This window comes from Stegostoma tigrinum, chromosome 37, assembly GCF_030684315.1.
Source record: "Stegostoma tigrinum isolate sSteTig4 chromosome 37, sSteTig4.hap1, whole genome shotgun sequence".
Lineage (NCBI taxonomy): Eukaryota > Metazoa > Chordata > Chondrichthyes > Orectolobiformes > Stegostomatidae > Stegostoma > Stegostoma tigrinum.
Window position 1 is genome coordinate 7677431 of NC_081390.1, and position 15263 is coordinate 7692693.

At 41.6% G+C, this 15263-nt stretch overlaps 1 protein-coding gene across 3 annotated transcripts in view; it reads left to right on the forward strand.

Annotated features, from left to right (window-relative positions):
- The window catches only part of LOC125467530 (A disintegrin and metalloproteinase with thrombospondin motifs 3), a 178850-nt gene that overhangs the window by 135124 nt on the left and 28463 nt on the right, over nucleotides 1–15263 (forward strand). For all 3 annotated transcript variants that reach the window (XM_048563530.2, XM_048563528.2, XM_048563529.2), the window contains exons 8-11: nucleotides 2423–2566; nucleotides 8822–8954; nucleotides 10243–10356; nucleotides 11260–11408. In XM_048563530.2, coding sequence (XP_048419487.2) covers nucleotides 2423–2566; nucleotides 8822–8954; nucleotides 10243–10356; nucleotides 11260–11408 — 540 coding nt within the window. The remainder of the gene's footprint in view (nucleotides 1–2422; nucleotides 2567–8821; nucleotides 8955–10242; nucleotides 10357–11259; nucleotides 11409–15263) is intronic.

Below are 15263 nucleotides of genomic sequence, written 5' to 3' on the forward strand. Positions count from 1 at the left end.
TTTCTGAGTTGTGGTGACCCTCACTTTTTAATTTCAAAAAATGCATTATTCATAAAAATATCTCTATATACATACATTTACTGAAGCAGAATGGTTTCATGAAGTAGTATGTGAAGGAACAAACTAACATTGGAGTTTGAATATGCTTAACAAACAAACCAAAGTTATTTGTTCCTTGTGCATGATTTTATTTACAAATATTTGGGTCATTTAACTTTAGCAGAAAGACCTCAGTCAGTGGTCTTTCCCCACTGTGCCTTGGCAGCAGTTGTCCCAGGCTTTAGTGCGTCCCTCCAGCATGTCATCCTGGACCCACGTGATGATCCTCATGTTAACCCATCACCAGTCATCAGTCCCTAATGAGATAACAACCCGATGGACCTCTGGGACTGTGGGAAATTTACCTTACTTTTTATCTTGCAGTATCTGCATTAGGCAAACTTTTCCTTATTTACTGTGTTAGATATCCAATGATAGAAAAATGTTGACAATATTTGCAAGATTCTCACGGATGCTTTTGGATTAACTTTGATGCCACACTGTTCTGAAAGTTGCATTTGAGTGCGCAATGTTTGCAGTGAAGCTTTTGCATGAGCACCATCTAGTGGATCCAATTAGAAAATCTCTTATTCATTGATGTTTAAACTCCCTAAGACTGCAGCACCACAACAGAACATAGTAACATAGGAGTAGACCTTTCAGCTCCTTGACTCCTTCCAAACATTTAATTCAGTCAAAGCTGATGTGTACCTTAACTCCATTCACCCATCTTAACTTCAGATCCTTGGTCTGTGATGCTACTGTTGTTTTAAGAGGTGTATTTTGTCCTTTTTTTTAAGAAGAGAGATTGGGACAGAGGTGCTGATCAATCTGCTTCAAGCCAATAAAGTAAACAACCACTTTACTTGTGAGACTTTGGAGTTTTTCTTTTAAATGTTGGAACAATAGAAACAACCTGAATGGGTGGGGTCAAGCTCCCACTGAACCAGGAGTTTAGTTTGAAATTTCACTAGCTGTGAGCTTCTGAAAGCTACTCCACCTTTCTTTGTCTCGCTTTGCTATGGCTAAAAGTTTGTGTTCTCTACTTGCTGCTAGAATTCCATGTGAGACAAACTAAGTCACTGAATTTGCCTCTGCTAAGGGTATATTTGTGGGATTTGGGAACAGTTTTAAAAAGTAGTTTATTATTTTATTAAGTATTTTGATAGAGTTACAGTTAAGCCAATTCTTTTATTTTTATTTTGTCTGTATTTTGACTACAGTGTATGAATAAAATATGTTTTGCTTCAAACCTGATAGTTTGACCTATCAAATTGCATCCAGAGCGCAATGCCTGGCACTCGCCTTTAAAATAAGAAAACGTTCGGGTCTAGGCTATCTCCTTAACATATTTTGAGGGCGGGGTTGGTCTGGCCCATAACAAACTGGTGGATGTTGTCGGGATCAAAATCTCTAATTCCAGATTGGATTTAGAATAATTGAACTCCAAGGCAGTGAATGATGAGTGTTGGATTTCTGGTGTTGCATTTGGATGATTTAAATAGGGTGTGCCTTGTGTAATAACAGCCCTTTCAGTTGCTAAGAATTTCCTTGGGGATGGAGGAAGTCACTTCAGGAGTTTTACAGAAAGCGAGGTGATAAAATTGCACAATGTCATATCAGAATTGTTAGCCAGTCCCACTTATGGAGCACATTAAGAGCATTTAATGTAAAAAATGGCAGGCAGCCATCGTGGTGAGAAGGGGAGAGTATACATACCATGGGGTGCTGCTTTACAACTGTAACAAGAACTCTGCTGTCAATTTGTTAGAGGTCCAAATGTCCTAGAAGTGAAGATGTTTACTCCTGATGCAAAAAGAGGTATCAGCTATGAATCTGCATATTCAAAGCAAGCTGTTCACTTAACTGGTTGACTTGCTTCTTACGGTTATGTATTATAGATGGCGAAAATCTAATTTAGGAATGTGGTCCTTCAATTCAATTCTGACACGCTGGGTGTGATTTGTTGCAGTGAATTAAATGCTGCATTTGAAATTCAACCCACAGGATGTGGAGATGGGAAGCGGGAGGGTGGAGCATAGAGTTTGTCAGGAAACTAGCATTGATTAATAGGGGAACTGGAGGACATGACTGATAAGTGGTTGCAGAGAAAAGCCATCTATCAAATGCTATATTTTCTTGTTTATTGTGCAGTAACTTGAGAAGGCTGGCCCAAGTACCTAATCTGATTTGTCTGGCTTGGATTGGTTAAAGGTTTTCAAAACTGTTTTTGTCTTGAAAATTAGTTGAATTGTTTCTGCTTTAAATGTAACTATGCAACAGCCTTGAATTTGTACCAAAATATATTGTTTGCAATGTTCAATGTGCTGATGAATTTCATGGTTGAGTGGATTTACAAAACTATTAACGTGCTTGCTAACAGCTTAGGGATGGAGCACGATGGACAAGGTAATCGCTGTGCTGACGAGACAAGTATGGGCAGCATCATGGCACCCCTTGTACAGGCTGCATTCCATCGCTATCACTGGTCTCGCTGCAGTAAGCAGGAACTCAGTCGATACATACAGTAGGTGGTTGTGTTTTGGTATCATAATCATCTGTGAAAGTCTGTACTGTGGTTCTGTGTTTTGCTGAAATGTATTAGTGAAATTAATCAAAATATTAAGAAGGCACTGTGGCATCGTCAAAATAATAATTGTCAAGTACAACCTATTGATTACAATTGAGTACAAGTGAATCTTATATTGCAGGTAGTTGAAGGATGCAGGGCAGGCTATAACAGTGGTAAATCACTGGTTCCTGTATCACTCATTATTCAAGGATAAGATTGTTGACATGCATGCCCACAGCTCCAATTATTGGCTTTCAAATAAATGCTGGTAAAATTTTTAGCGTTGGGAGCTGACAGCAGCTTTATGGAAGGCCAAACATAAAAGCAAGAGTTATTCATTTGCCCCGAGGAATAAATTCCACCAAGTCAATTGCGATTCAACTCCATCTTCCTGCTGAATCCGCATATTCCTTACTCCTTTTGTGCCCAACAATCTGCTGATCTGAGTATCCCTGATGTCAGAGCATTCCTGGCTCTCTATGGTAGAGAGTTACAAAGATTCAAAACCCTTTGAAGAAATTTCTCCTCAATTCTGTCCTTAATAACTGACTTCTTATTTGGAATTGTGACCCTATCTTCTACATTCACCATCTGGGAGTTTTTTTTGTCATAATTTTGAACTTGTCTTGTCCACAGAAGGGAGGACAAGTCCAACCCAGCAATTTGCAGTCCCTTTCAGTCTGTGTCAGCAGTGTGGTGGAAGAGGCCATTGACAGTGCTGTTGCACAGCGACAACCTGCCCACTGATGCTCAGTTTATATCCTGCCAGCACAATCTGTTCCAGGACTCATTGCAGCATTGTTCAAAAATGGACAAAAGAACTGAACTCCAGAGCTGAGGTGTGAAATACTGCTCTTGACATCAAGGCAGCGAATGACCAACTGTGGCATCAAGGACCCTTAACAAAACTGGAGCCAATAGAAATGCGGAGGCAGGGGCAACCATTCTGTGCAGTTAGAGTCATGGCACACAGGAGGTTGGTTGAGCTGTTGGAGGTTAGTCATCTCAGCTACAGGACATCTCTGCAAAAGTTCCTCAGGGTAAGATCCTAGGCCCAACCGACAGCAACTGCAGCAACAATGACCTTCCCTCCTCCATGAGGGCAGAAGTGGGATGTTTGCTGATGATTGCACAACATTCAGCACCATCTGTGACTATTCTGATACAAAAGTCCCAACCAGCAAGACCTGGGCAGAATTATATCCTTCAACAGCACCTTCAAATCCTATGATCTAGAAGGACATCGGCATAGATGCAAGGAACCTATGAGTTCCCCTCCCATCCACAATGCATTCCCTCTTGGAATTATTCCTTCGCTGTCACTAAGTCAAATTCCTAGAACTCCCTTCCAAACAGCACTGTGGGCATCTCTACACCCTAAGGACTGCAATGGTTCAACAACACAGCTCACCAGCACCTTCTCAACAGTAGTTCAATTTGGCCAATAAATGTCTACATACGTCCCATGAATGAAGAATTTTAAAAAAGCTTGCTCATCCACCCTGCCGTTCTTGTCAGCTGCACGCATAACGGATACCTCATTCCTGGCTGTAATGGTCAAGGACCAAGATGTCACCATTCCATATTCAGGATTCCCATATGTACTTTTAAGTAATCACACCCTCCTGTCCCTGACCATGACCAGTTTAGAAGTTTCACTTACCATAAGGACTGTGCCCACAGTTGGGGACAGTGTGTCCAGATAATTTCCCCCTCAACACTTTGAGCCAAATGCCTTGAGCTGCAGTTACATGTCTCAGGTATAGGTGTATAAGTACACATTGCTTTCCGCAATTTCTACATGCTGCAGCAGTGACACGTCCACCTACATTGACATTTCAACCTTCATTTATTGACTTAGTTACTAATTTGGCAAAGATGAGAGATTAAAATTTACAAAAATAGATGCCTGGGCATGTCAGTGAGATTTTCACCTAGGCTTTAGACTGTAGTTAATACAGTGATGCTGCAAAAACATGCACATGCCACTTACCAAATTGCACTGTCAGCTGAAATGCACTGCATAAATTTGTGTCAGTACAAAAGCTGAAACCACTTGTCACCAGAGCAGGCTGTGTAGTGTAATTTGTTTAATTGTGAGTAGTCATTTTCCAATCTTGTGCTGCTGGGTACTGGGAATTGATTGTGTGCTGTGGATCCATGTTGGTAGGTGTAGGGAAATTGAGGTTTTAGTTAGGAAGAAGAAGCGAGTGTTATATATACTTAGTAGGGATCAAGTGAATCCTTAGATTATAAAGGCAGTAGGAGTATACTCAAGAAGGAAATCAGGAGGGCGAAAAGGGGTCATGAAGTAGCTTTGGTAGATTGGGTCAAGGAGAATCCAAAGCAATTCTAGAAATACTTTAAGGACAAAAGGGTAAGTAGAGCAAGAATCGGGTCCTTTAAAGATCAGCAGGGCCACCTATGTGTGGAATCACAGGAGATTGGGAAGATAGTAAACAAGTATTTTGCATCAGCGTTTACTGTGGAGAAGGATATGGAAGATATAGAATGTGGGGAAATAAATAGTGACATCTTGAAAAATGTCCATATCACAGATGAGGTGGTGCTGGATGGCTTAAAACTCATAAAGATGGATAAATCCACAGGACCTGATCAGGTGTACTCTAGAACTCTGGAAAGCAAGGGAAGTGATTGCTGGGCCCCTTTCTGAGATATTTGTCTCATAGAAGATCTGGAAGACTGAGGGTGGCCTGAAGTGGTACCACTATTTAAGAAAGAATGTAAGGATAGGTTCCAGGTGACTATAGTGAGCCGTGACATCAGTGTTGGGTAAGTTGTTGGAGGGAATCCTGAGGGACAGGATTTACATATATTTGGAAAGGCACGGTCTGATTATAAGTAGTCAACATGACTTCATGTGTGTGAAATCAAGTCTCACTAAGTTGATTGGGATTTTTTTTGAAGAAATAACAAAGAGGATTGATGAGGGCGGGGTGGACATGATTTGTGTGGACTTCAGAAAAGTCTTCAACAAGGTTCCTCATGGTGGACTGGTTAGCAAAATTAAATCACATGGAATACAGGGAGAACGAGCCATTTGGATACAGAACTGGCTTGAAGGTGGAAGTCAGAGGGTGGTGGTGGAGGGTTGCTCTTCAGACTGGAGACTTGTTATCAGCACAATGATTGGTGCCGTGTCCACTGCTTTTTATACTTTTATATAAATGATTTGGATGTGAACATAGGAGGTATGGTAAGTAAGTTTGCAGATGACACCAAAATTGGAGGTGTAATGGACAGCAAAGAAGATTACCTCAGAGTACAACAGGACCTCGATCAGCTGAGCCTATGGGCCAAGGAGTGGCAGATAGAACTTAATTTCGATAATGTGAGGTGCTGAATTTTAGAAAGGCAAATCAGGGCAGGGCTTGTACACTTAATGGTAAGGTTCTGGGGAGTGTTGCTAAACAGAGACCTTGGAGTGCAGATTCATTGTTCCTTGAAAATGGAGTCGTAGGTAAATAGGATAGTGAAGGCAGCGCTTGATATGTTTACCTTTAGTGGTTTGTGCTTTGAATATAGAAATTGGGAGGTCGTCTTGTGGTTGTATAGGACATTGGTTAGACCAGTGTTGAAATACTGAAGGATGCTGTGAAACTTGAAAGGATTCGAGAAAAATTTACAAGATTGCTAGGTTTGGAGAGTTTGAGCTATAGGGAGAGGCTGAATTGGCCGAGGCCACTTTTCCCTGAAGCATCAGAGGCTGAGGGATAACCTTTATAGAGATTTATAAAATTAAGGGGCATGGATAAGGTAAATAGATAAGATTTTTTCCCCAGGTTGATGGAGTCCAAAACTAGAGTGTATGGCTCTATTTAACATTAATTTGTAAGTTATAACAGTTAATGGTAGGCGCCTGGGGAGTGTTACTGAACAGGGGGAATCTGGGGATACAGGTTCATAGTTCCTTGAAAGCAGTGTTGAGTGTAGACAGGGTGGTGAGAAAGCTGCACGAGACATTGGTGAGGCCACATTTGGATTACTGCGTTCAATTCTGATAGCCCTGTAATAGAAATAATGTTGCTTAAACTAGAAAGGGTGCAGAAAAAGTTTACAATGATGTTGCCGGGTCTGGAGGGCATGAGTTATAAAGAGAGGCTGGATAGGCTAAGACTTTTTACCCCTGGAGCGTTGGAGGCTGAGGGGTGATCTTGTGGAGGTTTATAAAATCATGAGGGCCATTGATAAGGTGAATCACCAAGGTCTTTTTCCAAGGGTAAGAGAGTCCAAAACTAGATGGTGAAGGTTTAAGGTAAGAGGGCAAAAATTTAAAAGGGACCTGAGGGGTAACCTTTTCTCATGCAGAGCGCTGTGTGTATGAAACAAGCGGTCGCAGGGAGTGGTAGAGGTGGGTACAATTACGACATTTTAAAAGACATTTGGACAGAAACACAAATTAGAATATGCACCAAATACAGACAAATTGGACTAGTTGAGTTTGGGATACCTGGTCAGCATGGATGTGTTAGACTGTAGGTTCTGCTCTTGTGCTGTATGGCTCTATGACTCTAATTCATAAACATGCATTCAGCAGGTGAAGGACCCCTTCGGAAGTGTGTATTTGGAAGCCCACTTGTCACAACAATGTAGTCATATCTGAATCCCTTGGATTTTGATAAGGTACAAAGTACCTCAAAGTATGATTATATAGCTACCCTTGGTGTGTACTTATCAGGCAAATCAGCAGGTTTACACATCCCACATAGAAGCCCAGAATCTTACAGTAGTGAAGGTGGAATTTGATCTACCATGCCTGCATTGGCTCTTTTTGTAAGAGATGTCATGGTTCATCCCAGATGAGTGATCAATATCTGTAACTCTCATCCTTGATTCCCTTTCTAAACATTTGTTTAAAGTTATTATGCAGTCAGCTTCCATCACTTTCTCAGAGCATTCCAGATCCAGGCAGCTCTCCAACTGAAAATATTCCTCCTCATCTCCCCTTTAAATTACTTGCTAATTTTTATTGTATCTATAAACCCATGGTTTACTGTCCCACATTTTAAATCTGTCTGCACTATCAAAATGTCGTATAGCCCTGACTAGAACGGAAGTGGTATCAAACATTTTGTGTTTTACCCAGTGTTTACTTATACTGTCCTATTAGTAAGCCTCCATTATAAAAATGTAACCTTGCTGAATTTACCCTAGTACTTGTTATATGTTATCCTGGAAGACCACAAGTAAACAATAGAATTCGCAGCTTGTGATAATAAGGATAATTAAAGATGAGAAAATCTTGTTCTAGCAATTGAGGCGCCTTCTTACGACAATTTCAGCTAGAACAGAGACAGATATGAGTAGGTTTAATGAGTGTTTCTAGTTATGACATGGCGAATAGTAAAAATCTATTTCCTGTGGTTAATGAATCAGTAGCAGCTTTGCCATGATTGTAATGAGGTCTGCCAGGTGGATCTCAGAATGGGTTTCCTGATTGGGGCTGTTCACCTGGTCCAATCAGGGAACCCTGGCTGACATATAAACAGGAGTGTCTGCTCACTGTCAGTGCTGGCTGTTTGCTAGCTGGGTCAGTATTATGTACTCTGCACATGTAAATAAAGGATGACTTGGTGACAGGATGCTGGCCTTCGTGCAGTTATTTCAAACTGAAGAATATCATTGGAGAGTTAAGGGAGACAGTCAGTGGACATTTCTCTCTAGAAGTTTGTAAGAGAAGGGGATGCTTGATGTAGGGAGTTGTTGAGACAGAGATCATTCCCTAAGTGTTTATAACAGGCATTCAAGAGCTCTGTGATTAACTTTGGATTGCTACCACAAAGAATTAGTGGAAAGAGAATAGTTTCAGTTGCTATATGTTCTGTAGTTAACGCTTGTGCTCAAACAAGAGGGTGGAACTGTTCAGCCAAGGCCACGTCTTCAGTGTTTGGAGCTAACAAGTAATGCATGAGGTAGATAATGAATCCAGTAAATGGTCAGTAAGTGTAAATGGAGCAACCAGGATATTATTTTCTTCCTTTTGCTTTCACCACTGCCAACTGTTTTGGAAATGAGAATAACAAGTCTCTGACAGAATATCAGGACAATGGGTCATTCTAAGATGCTGGATCACTCTTCAACAACAAACAGATAATTTCCTTTGATTATAACCAATGCTAATTGTTTAAAACAACATTAAAATCTGATGGGACTCTGTATGACTCATTTCTCTCTCATGGTTTCTATCAGTTCCTATGACTGCCTGCTGGATGACCCATTTGAACACAAGTGGCCAAAGTTACCAGAACTCCCAGGCATTGACTACTCCATGGATGAGCAGTGTCGTTTTGATTTTGGAGTTGGTTACAAAATGTGTACAGCTGTAAGTATTGTTTTTTTTTCTCCTTCCCTTGCATTTTTACTTGTAATTGCATTTGAAATTTCTAATAAAAAGCAATAAAGTAATTTTGTACATTCTTCTTTCTTGAAAAAGTTGCTGCCGAGTTAAAATTTAGGTCCTTAGCTTCCATGCCGATACATGCATATCTAGTTTAAATAGGCCTCCTCTAGAATGCTGAATCCAGTGTTGTTTCCAACACTAAAGAAAATAGGAGCAGGAATGAGTCATTCGGCCCTTGAGCCTGCTTTGCTGTTCTATGTGAACATGTTGCACCTAACTGTACCCTGTTCCCACTCTCGCCTCATATCCTTTGGTCCCTTTAGCCCTAAGGACTATGTCTAATTCCTTCTTGAAAGCATTCCATGTTTTGATCTTGACTGCTTTCCAAGGCAGAGCATTCCAAAAGCTCACCACTCTCTGGGTGAAGAAATTTCTCCTCATCTCAGACTTAGATGGCCTCCACCATTTTCTTAGGCTGTGACTCCTTATTTTGGACTCCCCAGTTATTGGTATCAGTTTTACCTTAGAGAGTGAGTGCAATAGAAGCTTTAGAAAGGTTGGAGGAAGACCAATAGCCTGATGCTTATCTTTTATACAGGGTAAGTTATCTTACTGGCATTTGAAAATTGATCTTTCTAACCTTTTCAAACAAAGACATTTCCATAGAGAATTAATTAAGAGTTAATGTACTGAAAAAACTAGACTGTCATTTAGGTAAACAATTTGAGGTAGTTACTTGTGTAAATATTAAGTTAAGTTAATGTAGGTGTAGGGGGAATGGGTTCATTTCTGGCAGAGGTCCATTGTCTTCAACATCAAGTTGCTATTTTATACTTTGGGTAAAAGGAGTTGGATGAGTTCCTGACTAAGGCAGACGACATCATTCACAAAACGACAGTGACATTTTGCCTCATTGCCATCTGTGGCCTCCTTCAGACTCCTTTCGATTGCCTTTGGCCAATCAGAAAAATAATTTTCGAAATGTTCAGCAATACCCAAGCCCAGCCACATTTTCTCCCAGCATTTTTGGAAAATTCTATTTTGCCTTCCCCAAGAGGTAATATGAATGGTAACTGGAACAATGATGTGTTTTGGTGCTTACTTACAACATAGTTATTTGAGATTGAATTGATGGATCTGTTAGTCTTTTTGTGCCATTGTTTTCATTTCTCTCTATGTTAAGTTGATTTTATTTTTTGTTTTGCCATCTGGGGCAACTACCTGTCACAGGATTGCATTCAGTTGAAAACTATGTTTGTTCCTATCGCAGTTCCGAACATTTGATCCGTGCAAACAGTTATGGTGTAGCCATCCTGATAACCCCTACTTCTGCAAAACTAAGAAGGGCCCACCACTTGATGGAACAGAGTGTGCCTCTGGAAAGGTAAAAGGCTAATTTACATATTGATAGGAAATGACATGGGCAGGATATCTGATGCAAGCACCATCTGATGAGTCATTTTGAAGTATAACTTTGTTTTGACCTTTTCATTGGGTTCTTGTGGCGCGGTGGCAGTGTCCCTACCTCTGAGCCTAGTTGCCGAGGTTCAAGTCCCACCAGCCCTGGATATATGTCATAACAAGTTCAAACAGATTGATTGATTAAAACAACTAAATTGACCTTACAATAAATACGGGTGTTATTCATCAAGCACCTGTATTTATAGTACAAAATATGTCAATTAGGGCAATGAACAGTAGAATTATTTTATTAATGGTAAATGGTAGAGTTATGCAACATTGTCTGAAATGAGAATTTATTATTGGTCAGTCCCCTAAAAGGGGAAGGGGACATGCAAGTTTCAACCCCACTGACAAAGAGAGCCTAGATATACTGAACCTGAGGAAACTGAATTGGAAGCATGAAACATTTTCCTGCAATCTTGTTAAGTTTGGTTTGTGCCTGAGTGCATTAACTGTTAGTACCCTTGCAAAATTTATTATGAGTGTTGAGATCCAAGATTTAAATTTCCTGTATCCCTAAAGTTTTTATACTATTATCAAAGACAGTTTTGTGTAGATCTGAAGAGTAAATTTTGCTAGCCTTCTAGTACAAAGGTCCATATGACAAGAGTCTTCGTAATGGAGGACAACTCAGCAAATGTGCCCTGAACTACTGTCTTTCGATTGCATTTCCTGTATAGGTATTGCTTGTTAAGGTTACAGATGTGGACTCTTGTCCTCCAGTCCTAAATCTGAAAAATACCCACCTCTGTAGCCAGAATGTAAATCTGCAATGTACCCAGCAGCAAGCCCTAAAGGTGATCTAACGACTTGTACTTTCCAGTGGTGTTTCAAGGGTCACTGTATTTGGAAGACTTCAGATCAGTCATACAGTCAGGATGGAAGCTGGAGTTCCTGGACAAGGTTTGGATCGTGCTCAAGAACCTGTGGTGGGGGAGTGCGTTTCCGCACCCGACAGTGCAGCAATCCTCCGTAAGTTTGTATTAGTTAGCACATGGCTGCATTGTTCTTCCACAACTATCAGCTTAACTTGTCCAGCTGTTCTGAGGTTCAGGGATAGTAGGAGCTGCTGATGCTGGAGAATCTGAGATAACATTGTGGAGCTGGATGAACACAGCAGGCCAAGCAGCATCAAAGGAGCAGGAAAGCTTGACGTTTCAGGTCAGACCTTTGTTATGAGGTTCCTGTGGTTGGTTGTCTCCATTTATATTGCTGAGTCCACGTTCTAAGTGGCAGGAAAACCCTGGGCCCTGTGCATGCAAACTTGCTGGTAACATTGTAAATACCAACAAAGAGCTAACAGGTTGAACTGCAGTCATTCCAATACAAAATAATGCAAGATTTTTACTCGCAGGTAACTTCAAAGTTCTTGGCAATGTTCCACTCCTTCAAGGCTAGGAGTTGATGTCAAACAGAAGTTGCTACATAATAATCTAAAGGTTTGAGTTATCCACTAAAATAAAATGAAGAACTGTGGATGCTGGAGATCTAAAAGAAGCAAAACAGAAATTAGGAGTTTTCCACTTCTGTGCTCCACCAGGCTCTGTCTTACCTTTGCACTGTAAAGAGCTGTTGAATGGAGAGGCAGTCACCAGCTACAATGGCTAACACATCTTGCATATATTTTAAAAATAAAAGCATCGAGTGATTTTTACATTAGCTGCAATACATGGTTTTGTCTGAAACTACGTTAAGCAATAGCCATGACCATTTATATACATTCACTTTTCGTTTATTTGTTTATGGGATGTGCGTGTCACTGGCTGTAATTGCCCATCGCCAGTTACCTTTGAGAAGGTGATAATGAGCTATCATCTTGTACTGCAGTCCATCCTGGAGGGTAGGTACACCACAGTGCTACGAGGAAGAGAATTCAAAGATATTGACACCGACATAGTCAAAGAATGGCAATATAGTCCCAAGTCAGATAATGAGAGATTTGTGGTGAAATTTGTAGTAAGTGGTGTTCCTAAGTATTTGCTGCCCTTAACTTTCGAGGTGGTGAAGGTCACTAGTTTGGAAGGCCTGTAGAGCATTGGTGATCTTCTGCAGTGCATCTTATATACATTGCTGGTACTAGCACTGAGGTGGAGGGAGTGGATGTTGAATTATTCCCTCCTTATTCAAGATCATTTCTTGCTATCATGTTTCCGCCATTTTGTACTAATCACTAATTAATAAAGGCTTGCAGTTATAATGTATTGCTCAGTTGTTTTAAATTCCACCATCTGCAATGGTTTAGTTTACAATTTAGCAATTACAAAATCAGTTTTAGAACATAGAACATAGAACAGTACAGCACAGAACAGGCCCTTCAGCCCACAATGTTGTGCCGACCATTGATCCTCATGTATGCACCCTCAAATTTCTGTGACCATATACATGTCCAGCCGTCTCTTAAATGACCCCAATGACCTTGCTTCCACAACTGCTGCTGGCAACGCATTCCATGCTCTCACAACTCTCTGCGTAAAGAACCTGGCTCTGACATCCCCTCTATACTTTCCACCAACCAGCTTGAAACTATGACCCCTCGTGCTAGCCATTTCTGCCCTGGGAAATAGTCTCTGGCTATCAACTCTATCTATGCCTCTCATTATCTTGTATACCTCAATTAGGTCCCCTCTCCTCCTCCTTTTCTCCAATGAAAAGAGACCGAGCTCAGTCAACCTCTCTTCATAAGATAAGCCCTCCAGTCCAGGCAGCATCCTGGTAAACCTCCTCTGAACCCTCTCCAAAGCATCCACATCTTTCCTATGATTGGGCGCCCAGAACTGGACGCAGTATTCCAAGTGCGGTCTAACCAAAGTTTTATAGAGCTGCAACAAGATCTCACGACTCTTAAACTCAATCCCCCTGTTAATGAAAGCCAAAACACCATATGCTTTCTTAACAACCCTGTCCACTTGGGTGGCCATTTTAAGGGATCTATGTATCTGCACACCAAGATCCCTCTGTTCCTCCACGCTGCCGAGAATCCTATCCTTAATCCTGTACTCAGCTTTCAAATTCGACCTTCCAAAATGCATCACCTCGCATTTATCCAGGTTGAACTCCATCTGCCACCTCTCAGCCCATCTCTGCATCCTGTCAATGTCCTGCTGCAGCCTACAACAGGCCTCTACACTGTCAACGACACCTCCAACCTTTGTGTCGTCTGCAAACTTGCTGACCCATCCTTCAATTCCCTCGTCCAAGTCATTAATAAAAATTACAAACAGTAGAGGCCCAAGGACAGAGCCCTGTGGAACTCCACTCACCACTGACTTCCAGGCAGAATATTTTCCTTCTCCTACCACTCGCTGTCTTCTGTTGGCCAGCCAATTCTGTATCCAAGCAGCTAAGTTCCCCTGTATCCCATTCCTTCTGACCTTCTGAATGAGCCTACCATGGGGAACCTTATCAAATGCCTTACTGAAGTCCATATACACCACATCCACAGCTCGACCCTCATCAACTTTTCTAGTCACATCCTCAAAAAACTCGATAAGGTTTGTAAGGCATGACCTACCCCTCACAAAGCCGTGTTGACCGTATTTGATCAAGCCATGCTCTTCCAGATGGTCATAAATCTTATCCCTCAGAATCCTTTCTAACACCTTGCAGACGACAGACGTGAGACTTACCGGTCTATAATTGCCGGGGATTTCCCTATTTCCTTTCTTGAAGAGAGGAATTACATTTGCCTCTCTCCAGTCCTCAGGTACGACTCCAGTGGAGAGCGAGGATGCAAAGATCTTTGCAAGTGGCGAAGCAATTGCATTTCTCGCTTCCCAAAGCAGCCGAGGACAAATCTGATCCGGGCCTGGCGACTTGTCAATCTTAATGTTTGACAAAATTTTCAGCACATCAGCTTCCTCTATCTCTATCCATTCCAGCATGCACACCTGCTCTTCAAAGGTTTCATTCACTACAAAGTTCATTTCTTTCGTAAAGACAGAAGCAAAAAACTCATTTAGGGCTTCCCCTACCTCCTCAGGCTCCACACACAAGTTCCCTATGCTATCCCTGATCGGCCCTACACTTTCTTTGATCATTCTCTTATTCCTCACGTAAGTGTAAAATGCCTTTGTGTTTTCCCGGATTCCTTCTGCCAAGCCTTTCTCGTGCCCCCTCCTGGCTCTCCTCAGACCATTTTTGAGCTCCTTCCTTGCCTGCATGTAATCCTCTCTAGCTGAACTTGACCCTAGCTTCCTCCACCTTATGTAAGCTACCTTCTTCCTTTTCACTAGAAGCTCCACCGCTCTCGTCATCCAAGGTTCCTTAATCTTACCCCTTCTTGCCTGTCTCAGAGGGACATATTTACTCATCACTCCCAACAACTGTTCCTTAAACCGTCTCCACATGTCTATAGTTCCCTTACCATGGAACAACTGCTCCCAGTCCATGCTTCCTAACTCATGTCTAATCGCATCATAGTTTCCTCTTCCCCAATTAAATAGCCTCCCATTTTGCCTAATCCTCTCCTTCTCCATAGCTATGTCGAATGTGAGGCAGTTATGGTCACTATCACCAAAATGCTCTCCCACCACAAGATCTGATACCTGCCCCGGCTCGTTTCCGAGCACCAAGTCTAGAATGGCCTCTCCCCTCGTCGGCCTGTCAATGTACTGCGTTAGGAAACCCTCCTGAACACACCTTACAAAAACAGCTCCATTCAAATCTTCTGCTCGAAGGAGGTTCCCATCAATATTAGGAAAGTTAAAGTCACCCATTACAACAACCCTACTGCGTGCACACTTTTCCAAAATCTGTCGACCTATGCTTTCTTCAATCTCCCTGCTGCTATTGGGGGGCCTGTAGTAAACCCCTAACGAGGTGACTACT